General features: G+C 40.7%; 1 protein-coding gene across 9 annotated transcripts in view; it reads right to left on the bottom strand.

The window, feature by feature from the left end:
* Nucleotides 1-24726, bottom strand: part of ADAMTSL1 (ADAMTS like 1) — a 707788-nt gene that overhangs the window by 306784 nt on the left and 376278 nt on the right. For 8 of the 9 annotated variants that reach the window (XR_012904618.1, XM_075931510.1, XM_075931512.1 and 5 more), the window contains exon 3: nucleotides 7478-7534. The exons of the other annotated variant lie outside the window; for it this stretch is intronic. Coding sequence is in view for 7 of the 8 variants with exons in the window: in XM_075931510.1 (XP_075787625.1) it covers nucleotides 7478-7534 (57 nt within the window). In the remaining variant the exon portion in view is untranslated. The remainder of the gene's footprint in view (nucleotides 1-7477; nucleotides 7535-24726) is intronic. 9 annotated transcript variants of the gene reach the window in all.

The following is a 24726-nucleotide window of genomic DNA, read 5'->3' on the forward strand; positions in this document are numbered from 1 at the left end:
AGCCCCGGGGCCCTTTGAATCACCAGGCCCCAGGGCAACTGCCCTCTTAAGCCCTCCCTGTTGGCTGGCCTGAGAGTGTGTAGTTAATCCTATGATGTGATTATATAGTTATCTGATTGATTTTACTATGAATTTGTATATTCACCTATCCTCGCAGTCAGTTTATATATAAATCAATATGTGATTAAGAGGTTTAAGTTACAAGATAAGGATAAGTAAGGTAATGCTGCAATGTAAGGCCTGCCGGCTTTAGGCCTATAAGAGAGATAGTTTGGTCATGGAAGGCCTCAGGCCTATAACAGGTTAACATGACTAGATGACCAAGGTATAACCCTGTACCAGTAATGATGAAAGATTACAGTAAAATTACAATTTTATTTTTCTGATTCTGGAAAATATGCCTCACGGTGTCTGTTAATACAGCATGATGGCTGGTAGTAACTTTTCAGGGAATTTCATAATAACCTCATGTCACCATAATAATTCAATGTATATGTTAATGAAATAAAGAGAAACTAAGGGGATCAATTATGAGAAAGGGGATACCCCCAGATTAATGGTGTGGAAACACAAATAAGGAAAATGCAAAAGCTTAGGCTGAACAGCACATTTTATCCTGGTTACTGTTCTTCTGAGTATGCATGTGGTGGGAAGCATATGAAGAGACACAACAAGATGGCCACCTTACTCACTTTTTATGGTTTGACAGGGAAAGAGAATATGAAAGCTGTGATGATAGACATTTTATGGTTTATTTCTATCACTGTTACAGTAGCTGGACTTTGTTCATCTGCTTAATGAAATTGTTAATAAAAGGACATTTGATAACTTGTGAGTGTATGATGTGTGGTCACAGTTCCTTGCATATATCTAGACTCTCTAAATCTAATGCTATTCCTAGGGGTGATTCTCACCTTGTTAATTCCAGCATTGTATTTATTCAGGAGACCAAACCCCTCACAAACGGCACTGGGTTAAGATACCTATTACTAATAATGGATATTAATAACACCAACCCAAGCATAACAATAGTATAAAGGCTACAATTGCATCCTCTTCAAAATATAGCACTGAAGATACATTCTAAAATGGTAGCTTTAATAAAACACACGAAATGCCTGTAACAATTGATCTTCCCCTCATGACAAGTTTTGGATTAAGAAGTGATTTGCAAATTAAAATAGTATATCTGATGCCATAAAAGCTACAGAGGAAGACTTTTGAAGTGGCACCATGTAGACACATGGATGCTCACATTACTGGTTCAGATACTCTAGTTCTCCATCGTAAGAAATAATGGATTCAGATACAAAAACAGGTCCTGGAGTGCTGTGAGAGAGATGCAGCAGGCAAGGAGTCATTGTGGTGATTATTTTTATGCTTACTACAATACTTATTCTATTTGTTAGACAGGAAATACCCCCTGGAGAATCGTGTAAGGCTAATACATTCTCTCCTGTGGAATGCATACACTCAAACATAAACATACATTTAAAAACCGCTATATGTTTGTGGAAATTTCAAAAGTTCCGTTGTTTTTCAACAACAGGGCCAGCTAGTTGTGCTCTTACTGCAGACCATAGCTAGATAAGGGAAGTGAATTCTACATGAAAAAGACAAACCACAATTATATAGAATGAGAAAGCCATGATTTCTAGAGACCAGTTCCATTAATTTAAACAGACTGGCCTGAATTCATTGCTGGGTAGCTCCATTGAAGCCACTAAGGGTAAGTAGTACATCAGGGATGAATACGGCCATGTGTGTGTATATACATAAGCACAGAAAGTGTGTAAGTGCACAAGGAAGGGGAAAGCAAAACTTCAGTGCTGCAGAGCTGACACAGAACCTCATGCTAACACCCAACAACAGCAGGCAATGGCTGTTAAGAAGCAGCCAGCAGTGCTACAGCCCCCTCTAGGGTGCCATTGAGGAGCTGAAGAAGAAAGCCATAGTAGGATGGATGTGAGAAAGCAGCAGTGGTAGAAGACTTGGGAAGGGGAAAAGAAGAAGGAAAGAGTGTGCAAGACAAGAAGAGAGAGAATAAAAAGGAGAGGGAAGGAGTATGCAAAGTCATATAAGGAATAATCCTCCACTGCATTCCACAGTGATAAGGTAAACAGCACAATGGGGATTTGGGCCTCCCCAGTACATGCTCTCCTCCTCCTCCCGTCTCAGAATGACCCAGGAATCCAGTGGAGACAGTGAAAGTGCCCTGGAAACGCCAGCTGGTATTAGCCTAGAGAAGACAGCAAGGAGAGCAGCTGGGTACATCAGCCATTTTCAAAACAGGATTTAATGGTAAACCTCAGTGATCAGATCTGGCTCTATATCAGGCAGCTACTGCTCTTGAAACTACACTGGGCAGCAGAAATAGCACATGGTTCCCTACAATCAATACTGGTATTTATTCAAATACCTCTCATCACATTGTTAGGTCCATGGCTGTGTTTCTAATTAGATCTCTTCTATAGATAAACGATACATAGCAACATGTGCTACTTGTCTCATCTTTCAACATAGCGTATCTGTTCATTCTTGACCATATGCAGAAAACAAGTGAGCATCCTGGACACAAATCCACTGAGTCAGATCCCCAGCACCCACAAAGCAAGGTAGCTCTTCTGCCATCAATGGAGATGCACTAATTTACATTAGAGGAATATCAGTCCCAACGTGTTTTCAACAACAGATGAGTAAGGGAACTCACAGCGGGTTATACTGATACTATGTCAAATTAAAACGTAGACTGATTTGATTCAGAAGTCATTTGGCAAAGGTTGTGTGGGAGTGAAATGTAAACTGACACATTCTTTGGTATCCCACAGCACATTACACTGTTATTTGCAATTGATCAAATTCTCTCCTCGAGTGAATGCACAACTCCAGATGAAGTCAAAGGTGGACAGAGGCAGATTTTGGCCTGCAGTAGACTTTTATTGCCAACCCCTTCTTCCTGAAAAAAATGAAGAGCAGGAAACATTTCCTGACAGAGAAATCTATTGGACTCCCTGACCTGGCAAGTCCAAAAAAACCCTTCACTTGAGATAAGAGACAAAGCACTAAGGCAGCTCTCTTAAGACCGGACCATCCTTTTGTTCTGCATTTCTACAGATCCAGATCCCGGTTCATGACAGAACTCCTAGCTGCTACCAGACAATAATAAGTACTGGATGCAGCAAGATGATAGGCAAAGTCACCTGATAGTGCTTCTCTAGCTCCAATTTCTGTCATTTCGTCTCTCGTTTGTGAGCAAAAACTAAAAAGGACTTTGTGAACAGACAGAACAAAATTGATGCAATCCTGTCAGTGCAAAGAGGTAACTTTCTTCACAAGTAATTAAGAGATAACACTGATGCATCAGAACATTGTCACAGAATAATGGTTTCCTGCTGCTTGATTAATGCTGTGGTAAAGCAGGGATGTTTATTTGCATAGCAGAAGACAGGAATCCTGCAACAGTAATCAATTAAAATGACACTGTTTCTCTTGTAAGAAATGATGAATGCTGAAAGAAACATTTTTGTTTCATACTGTTGATGCCGATTCTATGGAGTGAGAGTTGGTTCCTTTTACTGTAATTTATTTTTAATTGGCTTGAGGAACACACTGTGTGTATGCACATATGCACTATAGCCAGTCAGAAAGTAGCTTATCCAAACACAAGGCCATGCTTCATCTTTGGATATGCACAGACTGCTTCAGCCTATTATAATGGGAGGAGCTCTGAATACCCAACTTGGCCCAAGGTATTTCAATTACTACAATAATTTGATTCAGTTGAAACTCTCTTCCTTTCCCACTTACAGAAGCAGGGGGTCAGATGACCAGCCACACAGACTGTCTGGCAGAAAAATTATCTTTTAGTTTGTAATTTTCCAGAGCTGATATGTTCTTGATCCTTTTCATGTTCAGCAGTGAGCTTATTGTTCTTTTTTAAACAAATAAATAAGTGATTATCCTCCATAGCACCTCAGAGCTAAACCTGTTTCAGTCCAAGAGCGTGAACTCTCCAAGACTGCACTGAATTATTTGTTTTTATGACATGGAGTATTATCAAGTTGAGAAATTCCCCCTATCCCAGTCTGATAAGTTATGTAACATGTAGTTACTATACTCGAAATTTCAACAAAATTAAATACATAGATCATGATAAGAGAATGGCCAAACACAAATGGATAAAATATGAGATAGTTTTGCTAATATTTGTATGAAAAGTTCATGTATGTTAATATTAACTAAAAAAAAGGAAAATGCCTATACGAAAATATCTATAGATCTGCTGATCTTATTTATAAAGAAGATAACACTGTTGCTTTTCTGTCAAGATTTACCCGTGTTCCTTAATTATTCTTGGTATTATGCCAAAAGCTAATAATTTTTCTTATGAAACTGACGAGCAATTGGTTTTTTTATCCTCTAAGGAGGCATTAGGAATAATAGACAAAACGTCAGGAATAAGAAAGAAAAATAGTGCTGTGTATATATTCCCCTCCTAAAAGAAGAAATACATCCCTTGCCTATAAACCTTATTTTTTTAAGAATATAATCTGGGCTCAAACCAAGAGCCTAGTAGGGAAAGACTATTTTTTACCCATTAAATCAGCCTGCAGCATTTCATGATTTTCCTTCCAAAGCTTACAGTGATAATGTGATTGACACAAAGTATAACCTTTACAGTGTAAGAAGGAGACCATGAACAGCAGTGGTCAATTAAAAAGCAGATATTTGGTGAAAAGCAGAAATTAATGAAAAGAAGGATAAATTTAATATTTGACTTATTTTAGATAGTAGTTCAAACTAGCCAAAAATACCCCCAGTACAGCTAGATATCTTGGATTCAGAGGTCACAGCAATTTCCAGATATCAGAGGGTGTTGCAGCCAAACACACATTACACAATATTCCAATCTCACACACATTGGGATTTTCTCTTGGGCAGAGAATATTTTATCTCCAGTAATTATGTTGTATCAAACTGCATTCTCTCCTTGACTTCAACTGGATAAGTTCTTGGTCACCTCCCTTCTAAATTCTCTTGTGTGGCTCTAGAAGGAAAGGTGAACAAGCACTTACCCAGTTGAATCAAAAGAGAAAATGTAGTCACTCTAACTGGTGGAGAATGAGTGCCGTATTCCATCTCAGAAGTTGGTACATTTCAGCAGAGGATGGCATGTACAAAGCAAGGCACTTCGGGACGGAATGTATTATAGCCATTTGAAAAATCCTTATTTTTCTGTTTCTCTCTCTGGGCATCTTCCTGATCACCCAGATAATGGGAGCAAGGCGGTTCCAGAGCTTCGGTTATAAAATGTACATTGCAACACTGAAACGTCTGAGATGAATATTACCTACTTTAGGATCCCCATCTCTTCAGGGGGCAGGTCTGTTATCCTAAGGTAGCAGTTTCCAGGATCACTTCCCATCTGTGCCCCTGGAAGGCATCTCTTCTCTCTTTTTGTTTTTAAGGTTCCCATCTTGTTCTCCTTACACATCGCCTGAAATTCACTCTCCCTTCTTCTGCCACCATTTGTCTCCCTTCACCTAGATATAATACTCTCCCAGCCTTCATTGTGTCTCCTTCCTCACATAGTGTACTAATTTCCAATAGCTTCCCCACTGCTGTGAAGAATTCAGAGTAGGAGCTGTAGGAGGACCTAAGGAGACTGAATGTGCTAAATGGTCACCTGAACTAAAGGAGGAAAGAAGGGGCATTACCTACAATCCTTTCAACGTGGGAGAGAGCAGCTTGCAATGACAGACGGAAAGCCAACTTTTCTTTTTACAGAAAATACAGTTTATAGTCATGTAAAACCAGATCTATTAGCAGCAGACAGAGAAATCAGAGAACTGGCAAAAGACCTGAAATTCCAGCCTCACGCCAAAGGCTAGCCAGGTCTCCATATGCAACTACCAGAATTCATGAGTTCTCCTATCTAGAGTTGCCAGCTTTCTAATAGCACAAAACCAACACCCCCACCCCACTCCTTCTGTGAGACCCCATCCATGTTCATTCCATCCCCTCCTCCCTTCATCGCTCACTCTCCCCCACTCTCACTTTCACCAGGCTGGAGCAGAGGTTTGGGATACAGGGGAGAGGGTAAGGGCTGTGGCTGGGGATATAGGCTCTGGGATGAAGCCAGGGAGGAAGGATTTGGGATACAGGATGGGGCTCAGGGCTGAGACAGAAGATTAGGGTGCAAGATAGAGTTCAGGGTCCCTGCAACACTTATCCCAGCTCCCAGCAAATGGACACCAGGTTCCTGAAGTCTCCAGGATAGCCAGGAAGGCTCTGCCCACTGCTTCTGACTAATGGGAACTGTGGAGCCAGTACTCAAGCCTCCCTAGCAGCTAACTAGGAGCCACAGGGACCTGGTGACAGCTTCCAGGATTCTCATGGAGTCAGTGCAGGAAGGGAGCCTGGCTTATTTTCAGGTCCCTGCTGCATTGCTGACGGGACATATAACGTCCAGGACACCATTGTCAACCAGAGTTGCCAGGGTCCCTTTTTGACTGGGTGTTTCAGTCAAAAAAAGGAAGCTTTGCAACACTACTCTCATCTGGTCAGTGTTTCTAATGCTGGTGAGAATGTCACTGCTCTTAGAGGCTGTGGATAAACTTAGCTCTAGCACTGAGGAAAGTGACACTTGTCAATGATGCATTAGTGACTAAATGTACCACAGAAATAGCTGACTAATGCAAAGCCCCTCTGTTTGCAGCGACTGGACAACCAGAGACAACTAGTTTGCCTTCTTCTGTGGCTATTTAGAGCAAAGCAGGGGTGTCTAAAAATGAGATGGATTTTAATAAAAAAAGAAAAGAAAATAGATTGAAAATAAGTCTCTGGTTTTCTGCACTTTTATTAGCGAGCTCATGGGATCCTAGAAGAAAGTTTCATTCTCCTCCTGGATTTTATCCATGTGATTTCACTGACTTCAATATGCCCTGAAATGTGATGGATTGAGGCTATATTCATGCTTAATTCAGTGGGTAGGATGAAGCTCCACGAATGTGTATTTAGGGTACAAAACTTTGTTTACAACGTACAGTTAGTGGTGCAACTAAAAATGAGACTTTTGACATTCAAAGGAGATATATTTAAAGCAGCATTAGCTATTTTGTGAAATATTAGAGCATCCTGTGGCAAACCAAAAGACCAGGGCCTGACAATTACTTATTGTCAATGAGACCCACAAAGACGCATATATTATATTTATTGTTAATGATGCTCTGAATGGCATTCACGTGAGTGTGCAATTGCTAAGGAAATGCAAGATTTTAATTGATGGTGCTTCCTAATTTTAGTACATTAACTTGGCGGGATTGTCTGTGCTACGGGACAATGCAATTCCCTTATGCCCTTATTAGAGTAATGTGAACACAATATTTCTAGAAGCCACAATTTTCATTTTCATAGATACTAAGTTAACTGAAAGCTCCTCACAGAGTATCATTACAGATATTATGGAGAGTCTTACTGCTTTGGTTAACTGTTCATCAAGTAACTCCAAACCATTATCTCCTCCTCCAGTGCCCTAAAGAAAAAAGAAGAGAAAAGTAACCACAAGAGGAAAAGGTTTAAAAACTAGGAATTACATTAACATTTGAAGCAGTATAATCCAGCCTCATGACAAATCAGTATAATTCTTTGCACTCCTAGTACTTTCCAATTGTCTCAAAGACATCAGCTGGCAATATACTGCATTCTTTACCATGCTAAACTAAGTTAGCTATGTCACTCAGAAGTCAGTCTGTATTCTTGCACTAGAAACCCAATGGGAATTAATTTATGGAGCATATAGGTTCCTTTAAATAAATTATAACCTTCCCACCTCATGAATGCTCAGATCCTACATCTTAACATTTATTTTACTTGACAAAACACTGACTGAACCAGCATGGTCTGGATCATAAAGTATATTCGTAAGATAACCTACCCAGTTTAGAAACCTACGCTCTTTAAAAGGAAAGTTCTGACTGACAGAAAAGTTATAAGAAAATTCTGAGACAGGGAAAAGTTTAAATCTTTTGGACACTGAAGAACAAAATAGAAAAATAAGAGAATGAATGTGGCACTAGAAAATTCAGATGTTAAAAGATAAAAAATATACAAGGGAATGTGGACAACTCTCAAAATAGATTTGCACAAGCCGTGTTTAAAATAATTTGAGATGATCAATGTAACAAACTTTTACCAGGATGTAGATACAGGATTTGATCAAAGTTTCTGTGAAGTCAATGAAAGTCTATTGACTTCAGTGGGCTTTGCATAAAGCCCATACCATCCCTCTCTTGCTAGCAGACAGTGGCAACTTGAAGATCTTTATTTGCATAGTCACTTAAGATTACCATCCTTTCAAGCATCTCCAAAAAGAGATTTGAAAAACTAGTCCATTCTGCCTTTTCACAAATATGGGAACAGGATTTTAAAAACATAAATCTGAAATTATTGGCAAAATGGAATGAAATATTTAACAATCAATTTCTAAAATTTTCCATTATCTATTATTGTTGAGAAGGGTTGAGTTGCAAGGGAATTTGGGACTATTATTGTGCTACCTTACTTAAAACATGCCACCGTCCATCTACCAAATAGAGCTATGTGTTTATATGCATGCCCTTTGGCAAACTTTCTTGGGGTGCCTCCCTGCTACAGGTTATGGCATAGCAGTTACCGTTTCCCCTTTCAGAGCCATCAGTAATTCCATGCAGGCTTAATCATATTGCTGAATGAAATCATACTACTAGAACTTAGTTCAAAACAGTCAATAAATAAGAGCCCAAACATGTAGTTTATTTCCCATTCCAGTGTAAATGTTTATTAAAATCCCCTTATGTCTCATCTCACAATACCCACTGTATCGTACATTGGTGCCTTCGACCATGCCTGGATTCTATGGATTCCCCTCTGTCCTTGTACCAGGTTAGTCCCCAGTCCTTCCAAATTGTATGAAAACCTGCTATTCCCAAGAACTTTGCAGTCTCTCTGCTGGGTAATCATCCTTGCCAGGGGAATGTCCCTCACTTCCTCCGGCCCTTTCATGGCTCTTCTGGATCTAGCTCCCCAGCCATGGACATGTCAGTGGGTAAGCTCCTCCACTATGTCCCTGCCATTGGTCCTCTTCAGACTGGGGCTCCAGATTAGAAACAGCAGGTAATTGTTTCCCCCTGCTCCTGCCCCCTGCAGCCCTGCCTCGCCCTCTAGTCCTGGCTTGGGGATTCCAGCCAACAACCCCCTTTTGCTAATGTCCTGCCTTCAACCCAGTTCCAGGAACAAACATGCATTCTTCTAGCCGACTCCTCTCTCCCCTTCTGCCTCAGGAGAGCCTACAAAATGCTTTCTGCAGTTTTCTCTAGAGAGTTCCTCTGGTCGCCTGACTTTTCCTGAACCTCACTTGTACTCCCCTGATCACCCATAGCCCCCAGGTACTGCTCTAATTGGTGAGTTGGGAGCACTGGCTTTGGCATAGGGGCACTGGGTCTACTTCATTCATAGGGGCCTGTTACAATGCACATACGCATCATATAGTTCACGCTAACGCCACATAATCAGTAGTAGTATTAATTAATTGTTTCCTTTTGCAATGTTAAACAGGAAACTGAAAGACAAAAATTTTACTCTCTTTGAAACATGTTTACATTTTTAGAGTTGTTTTCTGTTGCTTTATAAATATTTCTTTTCTCTCTTTCCCACTCATATATTTACTTGTAACCATCTGAACTTATCTATTATCTTAGTTTTCTTATCAAGGGTATTTGAACTGTTTTTCCACTTCTTCTCTTCCAACTCATTTTTAGTGAGAGGATAATCACATGACCATTCAAAGACATCAATTCTTAATCATTCATGTATGTTTTCCTAACATGGTGGGGATTTGTCCTCTGAATTCTATTGGAAAATAACAATTTAACAACAGCTCTCTCTTTTTCCTGCTCTCTGAAACTTTTTTTAAAAACCACAAATATGTTTTTCTATTTTGAAATTATGAAAAATTTGATACCAATTGGTCTTGAAAAGCAATGGAGTGCCAACAAAGCAGCCACAAAATAACCCCAGTAATATATACATTTCTTCATGATTGAAAAAGAGATATGTGAAGAGATATGAAAGATATCATCAGACACTATGTAGAACCTCTGTCAATTTCAGCTAGAGTTCAACATCTGGTGGATTTGTAGACCCATAATCCCAAAGTGTATGTGGAACCAGTATATGATTTTTTTGCACATGAAATCTGAGGCAATTAATTTACTTCATAAAACAGAGGTGTCCTCAGAGTAACTCTAGGTATGATTTAACTTAAATTAGTGGCTGTAGAATTGAATTATATACATCTCCTTCCTAACCTCCATCTTCGCCTATCACACACAAAGACAAATTCCTCCAAATCAAAAATGTGAACTATGGGATGTGGGGAGGGCAAAGGAAGAGAGCTTTGCACAAATTTCCATTATGCCACAAAATCAGTTGTTTATTGTGCAATAAAAATAAAGTTTTTTGGAAAAGTAATACAATACGTGTATTGAAGCTGCAAAAGCTATTAAGTCAAATTTAGAAAGTCTAAGCTTGTGACTTCCAAGTTGAGTTGTGTAATATTGCCCAAAACAGTTCTGGTATTCGAAGAGTGAGAACATATAATTTATTTATTATATACATATGTATAAGTGATTCTCCTCGAGAAAACTGCTATTCCCTTTCATGGGAACACAATTTGGTACATTGTGTATGTTACACATCTCACTTTAAATAGAAATTGGGAAGACCTGTAGTAACCTGTAGGTTACTTCTGATTTATTCTGACTTAGCTCCAAAACATACCATTTCACAGAAACAGTAACATTCAGGTAACAGAGAAGAGTGATTGCTAAACTAGAGTGATTGTAAAGGGAAATCCTGTCTTACTAATCTATTAGAGTTCTTTGAAGGGATTAACAAGCATGCAGATAAGGGGGATCCAGTAGATTATAGTATACTTGGATTTTCAGAAAGCCTTTGACAAGGTTCCTCACCTAAGGCTCTTGTGTAAATTACATGGCCATGGGATAAGAGGGAAGGTCCTTTCTTGGATTGAGAACTGGTTAAAAGACAGGAAACAAAGGGTAGGAATAAATGGTCAGTTTTCAGATTGGAGAGGGGTAACTAGTGGTGTACCCCAAGGGTCAGTCCTGGGACCAATCCTTTTCAACTTATTCATAAATGATCTGGAGAAAGGGGTAAGCAGTGAGGTAGTAAAGTTTGCGGATGATACCAAACTGTTTAGGATAGTCAAGACAGAAGCAGACTGAGAGGGACTCCAAGAAGATCTCACCAAACTCAGTGATTGGGCAACAAAATGGCAAATGAAATTTAATGTGGATAAGTGTAAAGTAATGCACATTGGGAAAAATAACCCCAACTATACGTACAGTATGATGGGGGCTAATTTGGCTACGACAAATCAGGGAAGGGATCTTGGAGTTATCGTGGACAGTTCTCTGAAAACTTCCACGCAGTGTGCAGCGGTGGTCAAAAAGGCAAATAGGATGCTAGGAATTATTAGGAAAGGGATTGAAAATACGACACAGAATATCTTACTGCCCCTGTATAAAACTATGGTACGCCCACATCTTGAATACTGTGTACAGATGTGGTCTCCTCACCTCAAAAAAAGATATTTTGGCCTTGGAAAGGGTTCAGAAAAGGGCAACTAAAACGATTAGGGGTTTGGAACGGGTCCCATATGAGGAGAGGTTAAAGTGACTGGGACTTTTCAGTTTAGAAAAGAGGAGACTGAGGGGGGATATGATAGAGGTCTATAAAATCATGAGTGGTGTGGAGAGGGCCGATAAAGAAAAGTTATTTATTAGTTCCCTAAATAGAAGAACTAGAGGACACCAAATGAAATTAATGGGTAGCAGGTTTAAAACTAATAAAAGAAAGTTCTTCTTCATACAGCGTGTAGTCAACCTGTGGAACTCCTTGCCAGAGGAGGCTGTGAAGGCTAGGACTATAATAGAGTTTAAAGAGAAGCTAGATAATTTCATGGAGGTTAGGTCCATAAAAGGCTATTAGCCAGGGGATAAAATGGTGTCCTTGGCCTCTGTTTGTCAGAGGCTGGAGAGGGATGGCAGGAGACAAATCGCTTGATCATTGTCTTCGGTCCACCCTCTCTGGGGCACCTGGTGCTGGCCACTGTCGGTAGATAGGATACTGGGCTAGAAGGACCTTTGGTCTGACCCAGTACGGCCGTTCTTATGTTCTAACTATGCAGTCTTTGAACTACTGTAACTATGTTTTCAGTTATGTTTGGAAGATTTACAATAGGTACCGTTGAGCTTCTTGTGTATCCGATACTATATCACAACAATACAGACTGATAAAAATACAAAAAGAACTATCTTAATTTTTGAAACCTAAATATAATGCTGTATAGCATGATGACACAACAGGCTATACATAGTCCTTTAAGCTGTAGCCAATCACTTAGGTTGAGCTTTTGACATGCCATGTTGCAGGTATCATTCTTCAAACAAAACAGCCTGCTGGTTGCGTGGAGATAGCCTGCAATCACACCAACCTTGACAAGTAATCTGGAGAGCTGGAACATTTCTAAAATGGGAAGGACCAGTTCAGTTGATATTCCCTTTACCAAAGCTCCTCCCAAAGTTACTAAGTAACAATCAAATCAGCCAATGAAATGTAAGCTGGAAACATTACACCATCAGAACAAACTTCCTTAGCCAAACAAGTGATTTGGAGAGCAAAGCATTATTGCCCAACCATTTTAGAGTGTTGTTCTCACTTGATTAACATTTTTGTAGGCATCATTTACTCCTGCCTGACATGCCATATGCAGCACACAGATTACATGCATGGTAAATGCCATAACATTTTAGATCATCTTCTATTATATAAGCAAATCCAATCCCTGTATTTCCCCATACATGGTGTTTGGAACTTGACAAGAAAACTGCACCCTCATGCTCCTCCTAGAAGCTTTAAAAGATGACATATTCAGTTCATCAATATATCTTAGCTTTTGTATCTTTTTATCTTTTTAAATTTCAAAGTGCTGGTCTTTTGGAGAAAATGAATCAGGTTTCCTTTGACATAATGGGAGCAAGATATAACTGCCACAGAGAAAAATATTATATAAATGTCTCCCGCTTTATGGAACTAAGGTCTTCTAAGGAGAGTTGCAAATCCAGTTAATGCTTCTGCACACTGTATCGTGTGTTTGGTTCTGTGACTGAGCTGACAGATGAGCAAAGGCACATAAAGATCTCTAAAGTAAATGCATATATCATGCTGGTGAGCTCAGCTAAAGTGGGCATCCATCCAAGCTTGATTTTTTTCCCTCCAGATAACACTGTTTGGCTATATATGCTTTTTAATTACACTAATTCCACACATTTTGGGGCTCAACTAATATAAAAACAGAAAACATTGGGATGCCATGTTAGTGCATGAGCTCATACTACATCATCTCCCTACAGGCAGGAGAGAAGAGACAGTTGAAAAAGAAATCTGATTTAACCACTCTATTTAATAGTCACAACTCAAAACTGCATCATTCAAGTTTTCTGTATTCAAACATCAGTGATATCTGTTGTTCTCCTAATGTCACTCAGGGCCATCTGAACCCATCATTTACCCTGCCTTTCTCAAAATGTGGGAGTAAGATGTGCATGGCCTAGCTTTCAAACGCAATCGCAAGTCATTGCAAGAGTGAGTTTCACAGTCTTACACAAGTCATATTTGTACAAGTGAGCACCCTGAGCATATGTTTAAATACTGGACATATCTTGTGGTTCTGAAGTTCACAGATGCCTATGAATTTCTTGTCTACCGTAGACAGACAATCATAAGAAGGGATGTTGTACTCATGCAAGCATCATCCACCATTGGCAGAATATGGTGATCAGATGACAATGAAGCAGGGCAACATGAGCTTGTTCTAGTTCTATTAAAGCTAGCTAGTGTACAAAGAGCTACAAAATGTGACTCACAAGCGAAGCTGCTGTGTAATAATATTATCCATAATGAGCTCTAAAAATGTTATGAACTGTGTTTGTGAGCTGGACAGTGAGACTAAATTATTGTAAACTGGGGTTATAAATCTTTCCTATATGAATGCTGTGCTGTCAATCACAGGGCCAGGGCCCAACAGGGTTGTGGATTCACTTCAAGACAGTTGCTTTTATTAATCTCACTCCCATTACAGGCTTAATACTGCCAAACACACAACTACTGCAAACTAATCCAAATAATTAGCACAGGCAAAGCAATACATATAAATGAGTAAGAGGCACTTGGAAATGCTTACACCCCTTCAGGTCTGTGGGGAGTCCTGTTCCGGTCACCTCTCACCAGGCTGCAGTGGATGTGGCTCCAGCTGGGGGTCCCAGGGCACCTTCCAAGGTAAAAGGCCTCTGGTGGAACTCCCAGAGGGGAGGGACCCCCAGAAGGTCTTATACTCTAGCTATTTACCAAGTGTGTGCGAGTTGGCCCAATGCCACTCTCAATGTTCCCACGGGGCTTAGAGCTGAGGTCATGTTATTTATCCCATGCCAGGTTCTCAGCTAGCAAGCAAGGGGAGTTTAGGCTGGTGAAGGCCATTTGATAAAGAACACCTGATAAATTTGCTAGCAGTCCTCAAGGCTGGCCTAGAGGAGCACAAATTTAACCCCTGCACCTATGGCTCACATTACAAATGCATCGTGCTACTAAGATAAGAAGAAACAGCAAGCAACACAGTGGTTTCCCAGATAAAAGCATCTAGGCTACTACTTTAAACAATGGAAAAAGTTGTTGGCTTCAAAGATTTGGTGTTCTGTCACCAACGTGCTATAAGGCTTGTTTTTCAGGAGCTGTCCAGGGAATGCCAGTGGGCTGAGAGAGAAAGGCACGGTAACACAGTAGAAAGTTCTGAAGAAAAGCCCTATAGGCAATTAGAAATTCTAAGTCCCTACATGGCAGATGGCCAAACACCTGTACATCAGGTATGCATTTGGGCTGTTTTATGGTTTTAAAGATCTATTTGTCCTCAAATCTTTTGTTCTAAATAAATGATACTTTGCTTTAAGAAAGATGTTTGGTCAATGATGACAACTGTCATTCCAGCATAGCGAATGGAACTTCAGGATCTCAACCTAAGGCCTACAGAGTTAGGTTGACATGAGGTAGCTTATGTTAGCCTAGCTACGTCAGTGTGAACACCACAGCCTTGCTCCCACCAGTATAAGTGTTCTACTACGCTGACATAATCAATCCACCTCCACAAGAGGCATAGGGTTTATGGTAGTGTAAATAGGGTGACAGCATCTGTGTAGAGATTGCATTCCTTACATTAGCTGTTGGATGACTAGTCAATTTCACAGGTCCACTGGAGACTGATACTGGCAAGAAAGATGGCTCCTGGATCCCAATCTGGGCTGCTGTCAGGTCTCCCTTATGAGGGGGGCTGCACCCAGGCTCCTGCCTTAGCTTGCTGCCCCTGGAGTCCCAGCTCACCGCTGGGATCCCAGCAACTCACCAAACTCCAGGCACAGCTTCCTACCCCATATTCCTGGCAGGGAGCTCAGAGGTGAGAAGCCCTGGGGGGCCTCTCAGCAGGTATCTGAGAGCCCTGCCTCAGCCCCTCATACTTCCCCTCTTCACTTGGTGGAAGTGCTCCTGGTGAGGACGTGTGCAGTGACAGAAGGAGGGTAGTATGGATGTCAGGTTGGCTTAAGTTTGCAGTGTAGATATGCCCTTACTTAGACATGCTGAAGTAATTTGCTCGGGACTGCAAATGAGCATCTCGGCTAAGAGTAGGAGAATTGCAAGGTCCCACCCGCAGAGACAAGTGACAGAGCTCTGCTGGGGGTGCACTTAGAGAGACTAGAAGAGTCCAGAGGTGCAGTTTGCCCAGTAACTGCAGCCGTGTCATCTGTGGTGCGACTCGCAGGATGGCATGGCAGATGATATGTACAAACATTTTTTTTAACTGAATCCAAATTAGGAATGAAGTACATATGGAGAACCTTTCTTTCTGCCTGTACTTGATGGAAGAGAAATCTTGCATTGTCCACACGATCTCCTTCCCCAGGTGAGGAGGTCTGCAATGGCCGGGAAAACTCTTCAGGCATGAGAGTTGCTTCATGGGAGCCAGAGGAAGATAGGCTCAGTGAGAGAAAAGTGTGACTGGCTACACTGTATAGCAATTGAAAAGCTTTTCTTTCATAGAATACTTGATTCAGGACAAACCGTCTATATTTGTAATACATTTTACACACATGCATGCAAACATACATATGCACACAGATAATCATAGAATCATAGAATAATAGGACTGGAAGGGACCTCGAGAGGTCATCGAGTCCAGCCCCCCGCCCTCAAGGCAGGATCAAGCTCCGTCTACACCATCCCTGACAGATGTCTATCTAACCTGTTCTTAAATATCTCCAGAGAGGGAGATTCCACCACCTCCCTTGGCAATTTATTCCAATATTTGACCACCCTGACAGTTAGGAATTTTTTCCTAATGTCCAATCTAAACCTCCCCTGCTGCACTTTAAGCCCATTACTCCTTGTCCTGTCCTCAGAAACCAAGAGGAACAAATTTTCTCCTTCCTCCTTGTGACACCCTTTTAGATATTTGAAAACCGCTATCATGTCCCCCCTTAATCTTCTTTTTTCCAAACTAAACAAGCCCAGTTCATGAAGCCTGGCTTCATAGGTCATGTTCTCTAGACCTTTAATCATTCTTGTCGCTCTTCTCTGTACCCTTTCCAATTTCTCCACATCTTTCTTGAAATGTGGCGCCCAGAACTGGACACAGTACTCCAGCTGAGGCCTAACTAGTGCAGAATAGAGCGGCAGAATGACTTCACGAGTTTTGCTTACAACACACCTGTTGATACAACCTAGAATCATATTTGCTTTTTTTGCAACAGCATCACACTGTTGACTCATATTCAACTTGTGGTCCACTATGACCCCTAGATCCCTTTCCGCCATGCTCCTTCCTAGACAGTCGCTTCCCATCTTGTATGTATGGAACTGATTGTTCCTTCCTAAGTGGAGCACTTTGCATTTCTCTTTATTAAACCTCATCCTGTTTACCTCTGACCATTTTTCTAACTTGCTAAGGTCATTTTGAATTATGTCCCTATCCTCCAAAGAAGTCGCAACCCCACCCAGTTTGGTATCATCTGCAAACTTAATAAGAGTACTCTCTATCCCAATATCTACATCATTGATGAAGATATTGAACAGTATGGGTCCCAAAACAGACCCTTGAGGAACTCCACTTGTTATCCCTTTCCAGCAGGATTTAGAACCGTTAACAACAACTCTCTGACTACGGTTATCCAGCCAATTATGCACCCACCTTATCGTGGCCCTATCTAAGTTATATTTGCCTAGTTTATCAATAAGAATATCATGCGAGACCGTATCAAATGCCTTACTAAAGTCTAGGTATATGACATCCACCGCTTCTCCCTTATCCACAAGGCTCGTTATCCTATCAAAGAAAGCTATCAGATTAGTTTGGCATGACTTGTTCTTCACAAACCCATGCTGGCTATTCCCTATCACTTTATTACTTTCCAAGTGTTTGCATACGATTTCCTTAATTACCTGCTCCATTATCTTCCCTGGGACAGACGTTAAACTGACCGGTCTATAATTTCCTGGGTTGTTCTTATTCCCCTTTTTATAGATGGGCACAATATTTGCCCTTTTCCAGTCTTCTGGAATCTCCCCTGTCTGCCATGATTTTTCAAAGATCATAGCTAAAGGCTCAGATACCTCCTCTATCAGCTCCTTGAGTATCCTGGGATGCATTTCATCAGGACCTGGTGACTTGCTGACATCTAACTTTCCTAAGTGATTTTTAACTTGTTCTTTGTGTATCCTATCTTCTAAACTTACCCTCTCTCTGCTTGTATTCACTACGTTAGGCACACCTCCAGACTTCTCGGTGAAGACCGAAACAAAGAAGTCATTGAGCATCTCCGCCATTTCCAAGTTCCCTGTTACTGCTTCTCCCTCCTCGCTAAGCAGTGGGCCTACCCTGTCCTTGGTGAATTCCTGTTTAAATTGAACAGTAATTGTTGTCCATGAAGAACAACATCATGAGGATTTAGGCATGAGGCCAATAGTGCTCCTAAACATGAAATCCCTCTGGACCTTTAGGTCACCAGTGAAACACCCTGGAAAATTTAATTAAAGTGGGTTCCAGGAAGAACTATGGTGCTGACATAGTCAGCGAACACTAAATAAGAGAGTGTGTTCATACACAAGTGTCTTAAAAGCATGACATGCCCAAATCTGGAATGGATAGGTATCTGGTATTCTACTCACAACCCATCCCCCTATTCTTGATTTGTTCTTTCTGACGAAGAGATCTCTGCAGCTACTTTTAAGGCCTGTCTGGACACATGTTCAAAACGTGGCCTACACAGCTGCACAAGATCATTTGCCTCTACCAGTGCTGACATATACCCATGCAAAAAGAATTTGTTCATTCTAAAATAGATGCCAGGTTGAACCCCTCTATTTTAATGTTGTCCTTAATGCATGTTGCATTTAAAAATTCAAATCTGCTTTCCCAACCCACAATGAAACTGCCACTAAGTCTTCCTTCTTAAGTGGAGCAAAACCAAGATGGCAAACAGTATTTCATTGTTCCTGCAAAGGTACGCATTTCAAATAGCACACAGCTGTGACTAAAGAATAAATAAAGTGTATTTTAATTTGTCTCACACCCGAACAAACAGAAGCAAAAAAAAAAAAAAAAACCCACACACCTGAGGGCCAGATCCTCAACCAGGGTGTGTCTAGACTACAGGTTTTTTTCGAAAAAAGTGGCCTTTAAAAAAACAAAAAAAAAACAAAAAAAAAAGCACCTTTACCTGCATCTAGACTTCCGCCGCATTCTGTCAACAGTAAATGGAAGGAATGCTGCGGTTTTGTCGACAGTGGTAAACCTCATTCTTTTGCATGAAAACAGGGCTTTTTTGAAAGAGTGTCTAGACTCTCTCTTTTTAAAAAGCGAGTCACTTTTTCAAAAAATCTTCTTGTTGTCTAAACGCTGTTTTTGAAAGAGGCTTGTAGTCTAGACCTACCTAGCACATTGAGCATGTCAGAAACTCGGACAGACATTAACACAGTCATATCTATTCTAGTGTTACATCATCTTGCTTTCAATCACCCTGATAGCAATGATTTGATACCTGTTTCACAACTATGCTTCATTAAAGGAAAAATAAAATAGATTCATGCTCAGGTATCATTTATTGGCATCTGAATGAGAGTGAGTCTGCAGTGCTGACACTTAAAAACATGTTTTAACGTGTAGATTGAGAACTGTTAGGAGGAAAACCAATGCGGGAGAGAGTAAATATGGATCAGGAAAGTGCTTTTTTGCAGTCATTTTTCTAACTGAAAACCTTTTTCATATGTGACTCTTTTCCTTCAGTATGCATTACAGTTGGAACAAGTCACTAGTTACTAGAGGAGTTAATTTATCATTATTTCCTAATACAATAATCCCTGAAACCATAAAGAAATTATTGTTTCTTTAATTTTTAAATGACATCAGTCCAAAGAAAGACTCTTTTAGGAACAGCAGGAATTAGGAGTTGATGTGCTATTTTCAGAAGTGATTTAGGAATGTAAAACTTTAGTTTCCATAGGCTTTGAATGAAACACAGGCTCCTAAGCACCCAAGGCAATTTTGAAAATGCCATTTTTTGTGTCTGATCAATGCTGCTTAATTTCCCATGATGAAAACCTAGGAGTAAAGCCATTTAACGGTTTGGCATGGGCTTTTTCACCACTTCTGATGTTACACATTATCTCTAGCCACAATGTCTAGTGATCAATACTACTTATCTCCAAGCACATGATCACAGTTGTCAAAGATGCCATAGCCAATGTTAAGTAGCATGCAAAAGCCTCCAGAATGAATTCCCAGTGGCAAGATAGGTTGCAGAGACTCATGCACTTCCATGCCCCAGATGCATGTTTCAAGTAGAAAAGATGGTATCAAACGAGTGTCCACTAACTTCAAAGCCAGATTGCAGGTTAGAATTTCAATTCAATGGAAGTTAGCAATTTATAATCACATGCTTTCCAAGAATTAGAGGCCTTAACAAGGCTTGGAGAAGTGTTACTCTTGCTCTTCAAAGCCTTTATGTTACTATTTAACCAGTTCATTGAAGTAAATTGCATATTGATGAAATTGGCATATTCATAATTCAGGAGGCTGAAGTTCTCCATTTATAAAACTGACACAGCACAAACATGACTTAATGTGACTCAGCTTTACCCCGGAGAGATTGGGGGAAACCTGGTACCACTGAAGTCAAAGGCAGAACTCTTATGGATATAAAATGGAGCCAGAATTTCTCACTCAAATGGTGGGTGGCTGGAAACATTTCTTTCCTACATCTAGTCAATCCTTGGTTTCTTAACTTACATGGCCATCAAGTGTTTCCTCTGATATAAAATCTGATCTTAATATCCATGTACTAGGAGCTGCCTGCCCATACGGAAAAGTTCCCTAGTATTTAATAGAAAAATGATAACTTGGTACAAGTTTTTACTGAAGATCTTATGCTTACATCCTTGCTAAAAAATCCAATGGGAAAACTAAAAAATCCTATAGAATGGATTTCATTACCTATTGAATTCGGTAGTCTTTTGAGTAATTTCTATAGAACCCATCTGGTTTAATCACTATTAAACTCTCTAGGATGTTTCCATAGTGAAGGATTGACACTACCAATTTCATTCACATAGGGCAGGCCAATGAACCACCATCAAATGGTATCAATGTTCCATCAATGCCAACCTGGGTCCCAGTCCTGCAAACACTTATGCATGTGAATAGCCCTTTGAGGACATGAGGAGTGATGCTATTGAAGTAAATAGGAGTACTGATGAATGTAAATTTATACACATGCTTAAGAGTTTGTGGGCTCTAACTCGTAGGCTGGATTTAAACCTATGACCTAAAGATGAATGTAACCCAAGATACACATTTTTCCATTCTTAGAGTTCTTTGTGGGTTGCAGGAGGCACCAGGAGGAGATTCGGGGGGAGGTGGCAGGAGGAGTAGCTAGGATACATTTATTATATATTCTATTTCTTCTCTCTGCTAAAGAACTAGATCGAAATAACAGCAAAGCTGTATTCAAAAAATTACAAAAATATTAAAATAGACATTCGCTTTGTGGAGATGATGGGGGTTTTCCTAACTTGAGCCATCATAATATTTCTGAAGACTGTTAATTGCCATAATTTCACAACAGGTTGTGCAAGAGCATGTAGGATTTGAAATATCTTGGAAGTAATGATGCCTGCTTCATTAAAAGAAGGCGTGAGATATGGCAAACATTTTTGAAACTAAAAATAAGTTCTGATTTCATTTCATCAGATGCTTAACAATGAAACTGCCTCAGTAGAATTAGTTAGCTGTTTAGTTATCTGTATATATAATGAAGGCAATACAGTAGATGGAGTCCTGTTTTGCCTATGGTAGTAAGGAATTTTTTGAAGCAACTAATAAAATACTCATGCCAGCAAAGTAATAATGTGTATTACCGAAACGTCTTTCAACCTGAAGGATTCCTTGTCTCCTCCCATTCACCATCTGCAGAGCCAATGTCTCGCTATGTTTTCCTGCCCACGGAGGCCCTACTGCTCCCCCACCTCCCAGGCCAATTAGGGCCTAGGGGAGTGTGCGAAGTTTCCTCTGTCCTGTCAGAAGCACACAGCGCTTGGAAGCACCAGGCACTCCTGACAGGGCTGGAGGAGGCTTTGCGTGTTCCCTCTCCACCAGGCCAATCAGGGCCTGCAGGTGGGGGAGTATGCAAAGTTTCCTCCACTTTGTCCCCGCCCTGCGTGGCACTTAAAAGCACCACGCACTCCTGGCAGGGTGAGAAGACTCTGCGTGCTGCCCCACCCCCAGGCCCTGACTGGCCTGAGGGGTGGGGGAGCGTGGGCACCTAGGGGCGGGGGGGGGGGGGGGAGGCGGGTGAGCAAAGGTGCACCCCCACCCCCAGATGAATCATGGTCTGGGGTATCCCTGGAAGTATCCCAGCCCTGCCCCTTCTGCTCGAGGTCCCACCACTTTCGGAGCGGCCCGGGGCCACTTCAGAAATTTTTGAAGTGGTCCCTGGCAAAAAATTATTGCCCACCTCTGGCATAGAAATAAAAGTGCTGCAAAATTAGTCACTCATTATATTTCTGGTTCTTCTTTTTGTTTAGAGGAGCAGAACTCTCTATGACAACCATCCACAAAATAAAATAAATATATACAAAAATAAAAATATAAAAGAGCATGGGAGAGTCCTAGGGGGAAGACGAACAGTGAAACAAGCCAGCCAGTCAGCCTCCTGAAAGCCGTAGAAAGTAGGGAATGAGTCATCTATCCTTTCCTCTGTTATGTCTCAGCCAAAAGATAGAACTTCTATGAGTGGAGTGACATTTATCATCCAACGAGGGAATTGGTTCAGTATCAAATCAAAGAGTCACCTACTAAATTAAAAACACTTCTTGTTTTCTTCTAATGGTTGCCATACAAAGCTTAACCAGGTCTGCTCCGGCTGAGAGTCTGAGCCTAAAGTGAAGGTATAAACAAGGTGTCCAAATCCTCAGTCCATGCTGGATCATCTGAAATTTTCTATTATCATGAGTGAAAGTTTCCAGTGTTATTTGCAATATAGATTATGTTTACATTTTGTAGGTCTAGTGATTTTCATAGCTCCAGGATACACTGCACAATGGTTTTGCTTTATGCTGTACTCTTTAGAAATGTATCAGGTTTGGAATGAATTCAAAAGGACTATTATGGAGTATGCAGCCAACCTTGAAAGGTTCTGTGGTTTGATTTAATATGACTTGAAAACTTGGGATCCTTATGTGAATCTTTGGGAAATGAAGGAAGCTTGGGGGGAGGGACTTAAAAAACCTAAGGACACTGGGATCAGCTAATAGTTTGACATGCCTAAAACAATCTTCATTTAAACCCACCACTAGAAGACATGCATCTGATGAAGTGGATCTTTGCCCACAAAAAATTATACTCCAGTAAATCTGTTAGTCCATAAGGTGCCAGAGGACTTGTTTTCGCAGATTCAGACTAACACATATACCCCTCTGATACTTGTCACTAGAAGAGTGTGAGGAAAAGTCCATTTTCATTTGAATTAGGAAGAAAAAACTTCAGTACAGAAGCAGTGTTAGGCTGAGAGGACGCCAAGCACCTGCGGTTATCAGGGAGGGTGATAATTCCTTCTAAAACACAGAGAGGGTGTCAGAGGAAGAGGGATGTTCATAACAAGAGAGAAGGAATCTGGGCTTATATGAGCTTATTATCCAAGTTAATAGAAAAGCAGGGGATGCGAGTTATAGATAACTGCTCCTTTGGAAGTGTAAAGAGATATCTCAGGTTAGCTGAAATCTGACACCACCTGGTATCTAATATTCTAGCTAGAGCTCAGCCTTAAATATATAGCTGAGTCTCTGAGGCCACATATACACAAAAGGGGAAAGTTGACTTAAGATACTCTACTCTGCTACATTAATTATGTAGCCGGAGTCAAAGTATCTTAAATCGTGTTTTGGCCATCCACACAGCAGGAGGTCAAGAGGAGTAAATGCTCCTGTTGACTTTTCTTACTCCTCATGAGAAGCAGAACTACCAGTGCCAATGGGAACACCCTCTCAGTTTTAATTAGTGTGTCTTCACTAGACCCACTAATTAGTACCCCCAGAAGACTGATTGTGGCAGCTTCAATCTTCTCTGCAGTGCAGACAAGCCCTGAGAGACATGGGGTGAGTCTTCATAGCACCCTAAATTCGAAATAAGACACGCAATTTGCACTATGAATCGCAATTTACCCTGAAACAGCAGCTCAGGCGGCACAAGAATTGTCTGGATTATTTGCTTACTTGATCACTGTTTAATGTAAGTAGCAGATGAATAACTTCCTTACTTTCCAGGGGTGGGCATTTTTGTTTAAAAAGCATGTATAGCACTTATTAGTATGAAGAGAAAAAACAATGAATAATTATTTTGTTTTACTGTTTTTAATCTTTCAGAACCAGCATGGTTAAAGAGCAATGCAGGGATAGAGCTTTATATGCCCAGAAATCCTTGGTGAGAAGACTGCTTTTATATCAAAAGCTTGAACAATGTCCCATTCAGCCTAAGATACATTAGCAGCTGTGCAACATATAATGTAATGGTTTTTGAAAAGGTGTTCTGTGTGTGTGCCTGAGTAGCTGCATTCATACTACCCACCTTGCAAACCTGTGTACTTCATAGTGAGTTTTGTTGATCAACTGATATTCGAAATTATCAACTTCATCCTTCTGGCAAATGTCATTTTTCTACTGTGTATCCTAAAGCTCAGCCTTATATTGTAAATATTATTTTCAAACCATAACACATTTTATCTTCCTTGCTTTGTTCTTTTTAAAGATTAAAAAAATGAGACCCAATACAGCAAGATACTGAGCATCCACAAATCTAATAGACATCCATGAGTCTAAGTCAGAGGTGGACAATAATTTTAGATGGGAGGGGCACTAATATTTGAAGTGGCAGGGCCTCTTACGGAAGGGGCAGGACCAGGACACTTCCATGCTCCCCACCCACAGACCTGAATTGGCCTGGGGGTAGGGGAGCACATGAAGTCTTTGCCCCACCTCCCCCCAGACTAGAAAGAACTGCCAGCTCTTCAGAAC

Source organism: Pelodiscus sinensis, chromosome 6 (assembly GCF_049634645.1).
Source record: "Pelodiscus sinensis isolate JC-2024 chromosome 6, ASM4963464v1, whole genome shotgun sequence".
NCBI lineage: Eukaryota > Metazoa > Chordata > Testudines > Trionychidae > Pelodiscus > Pelodiscus sinensis.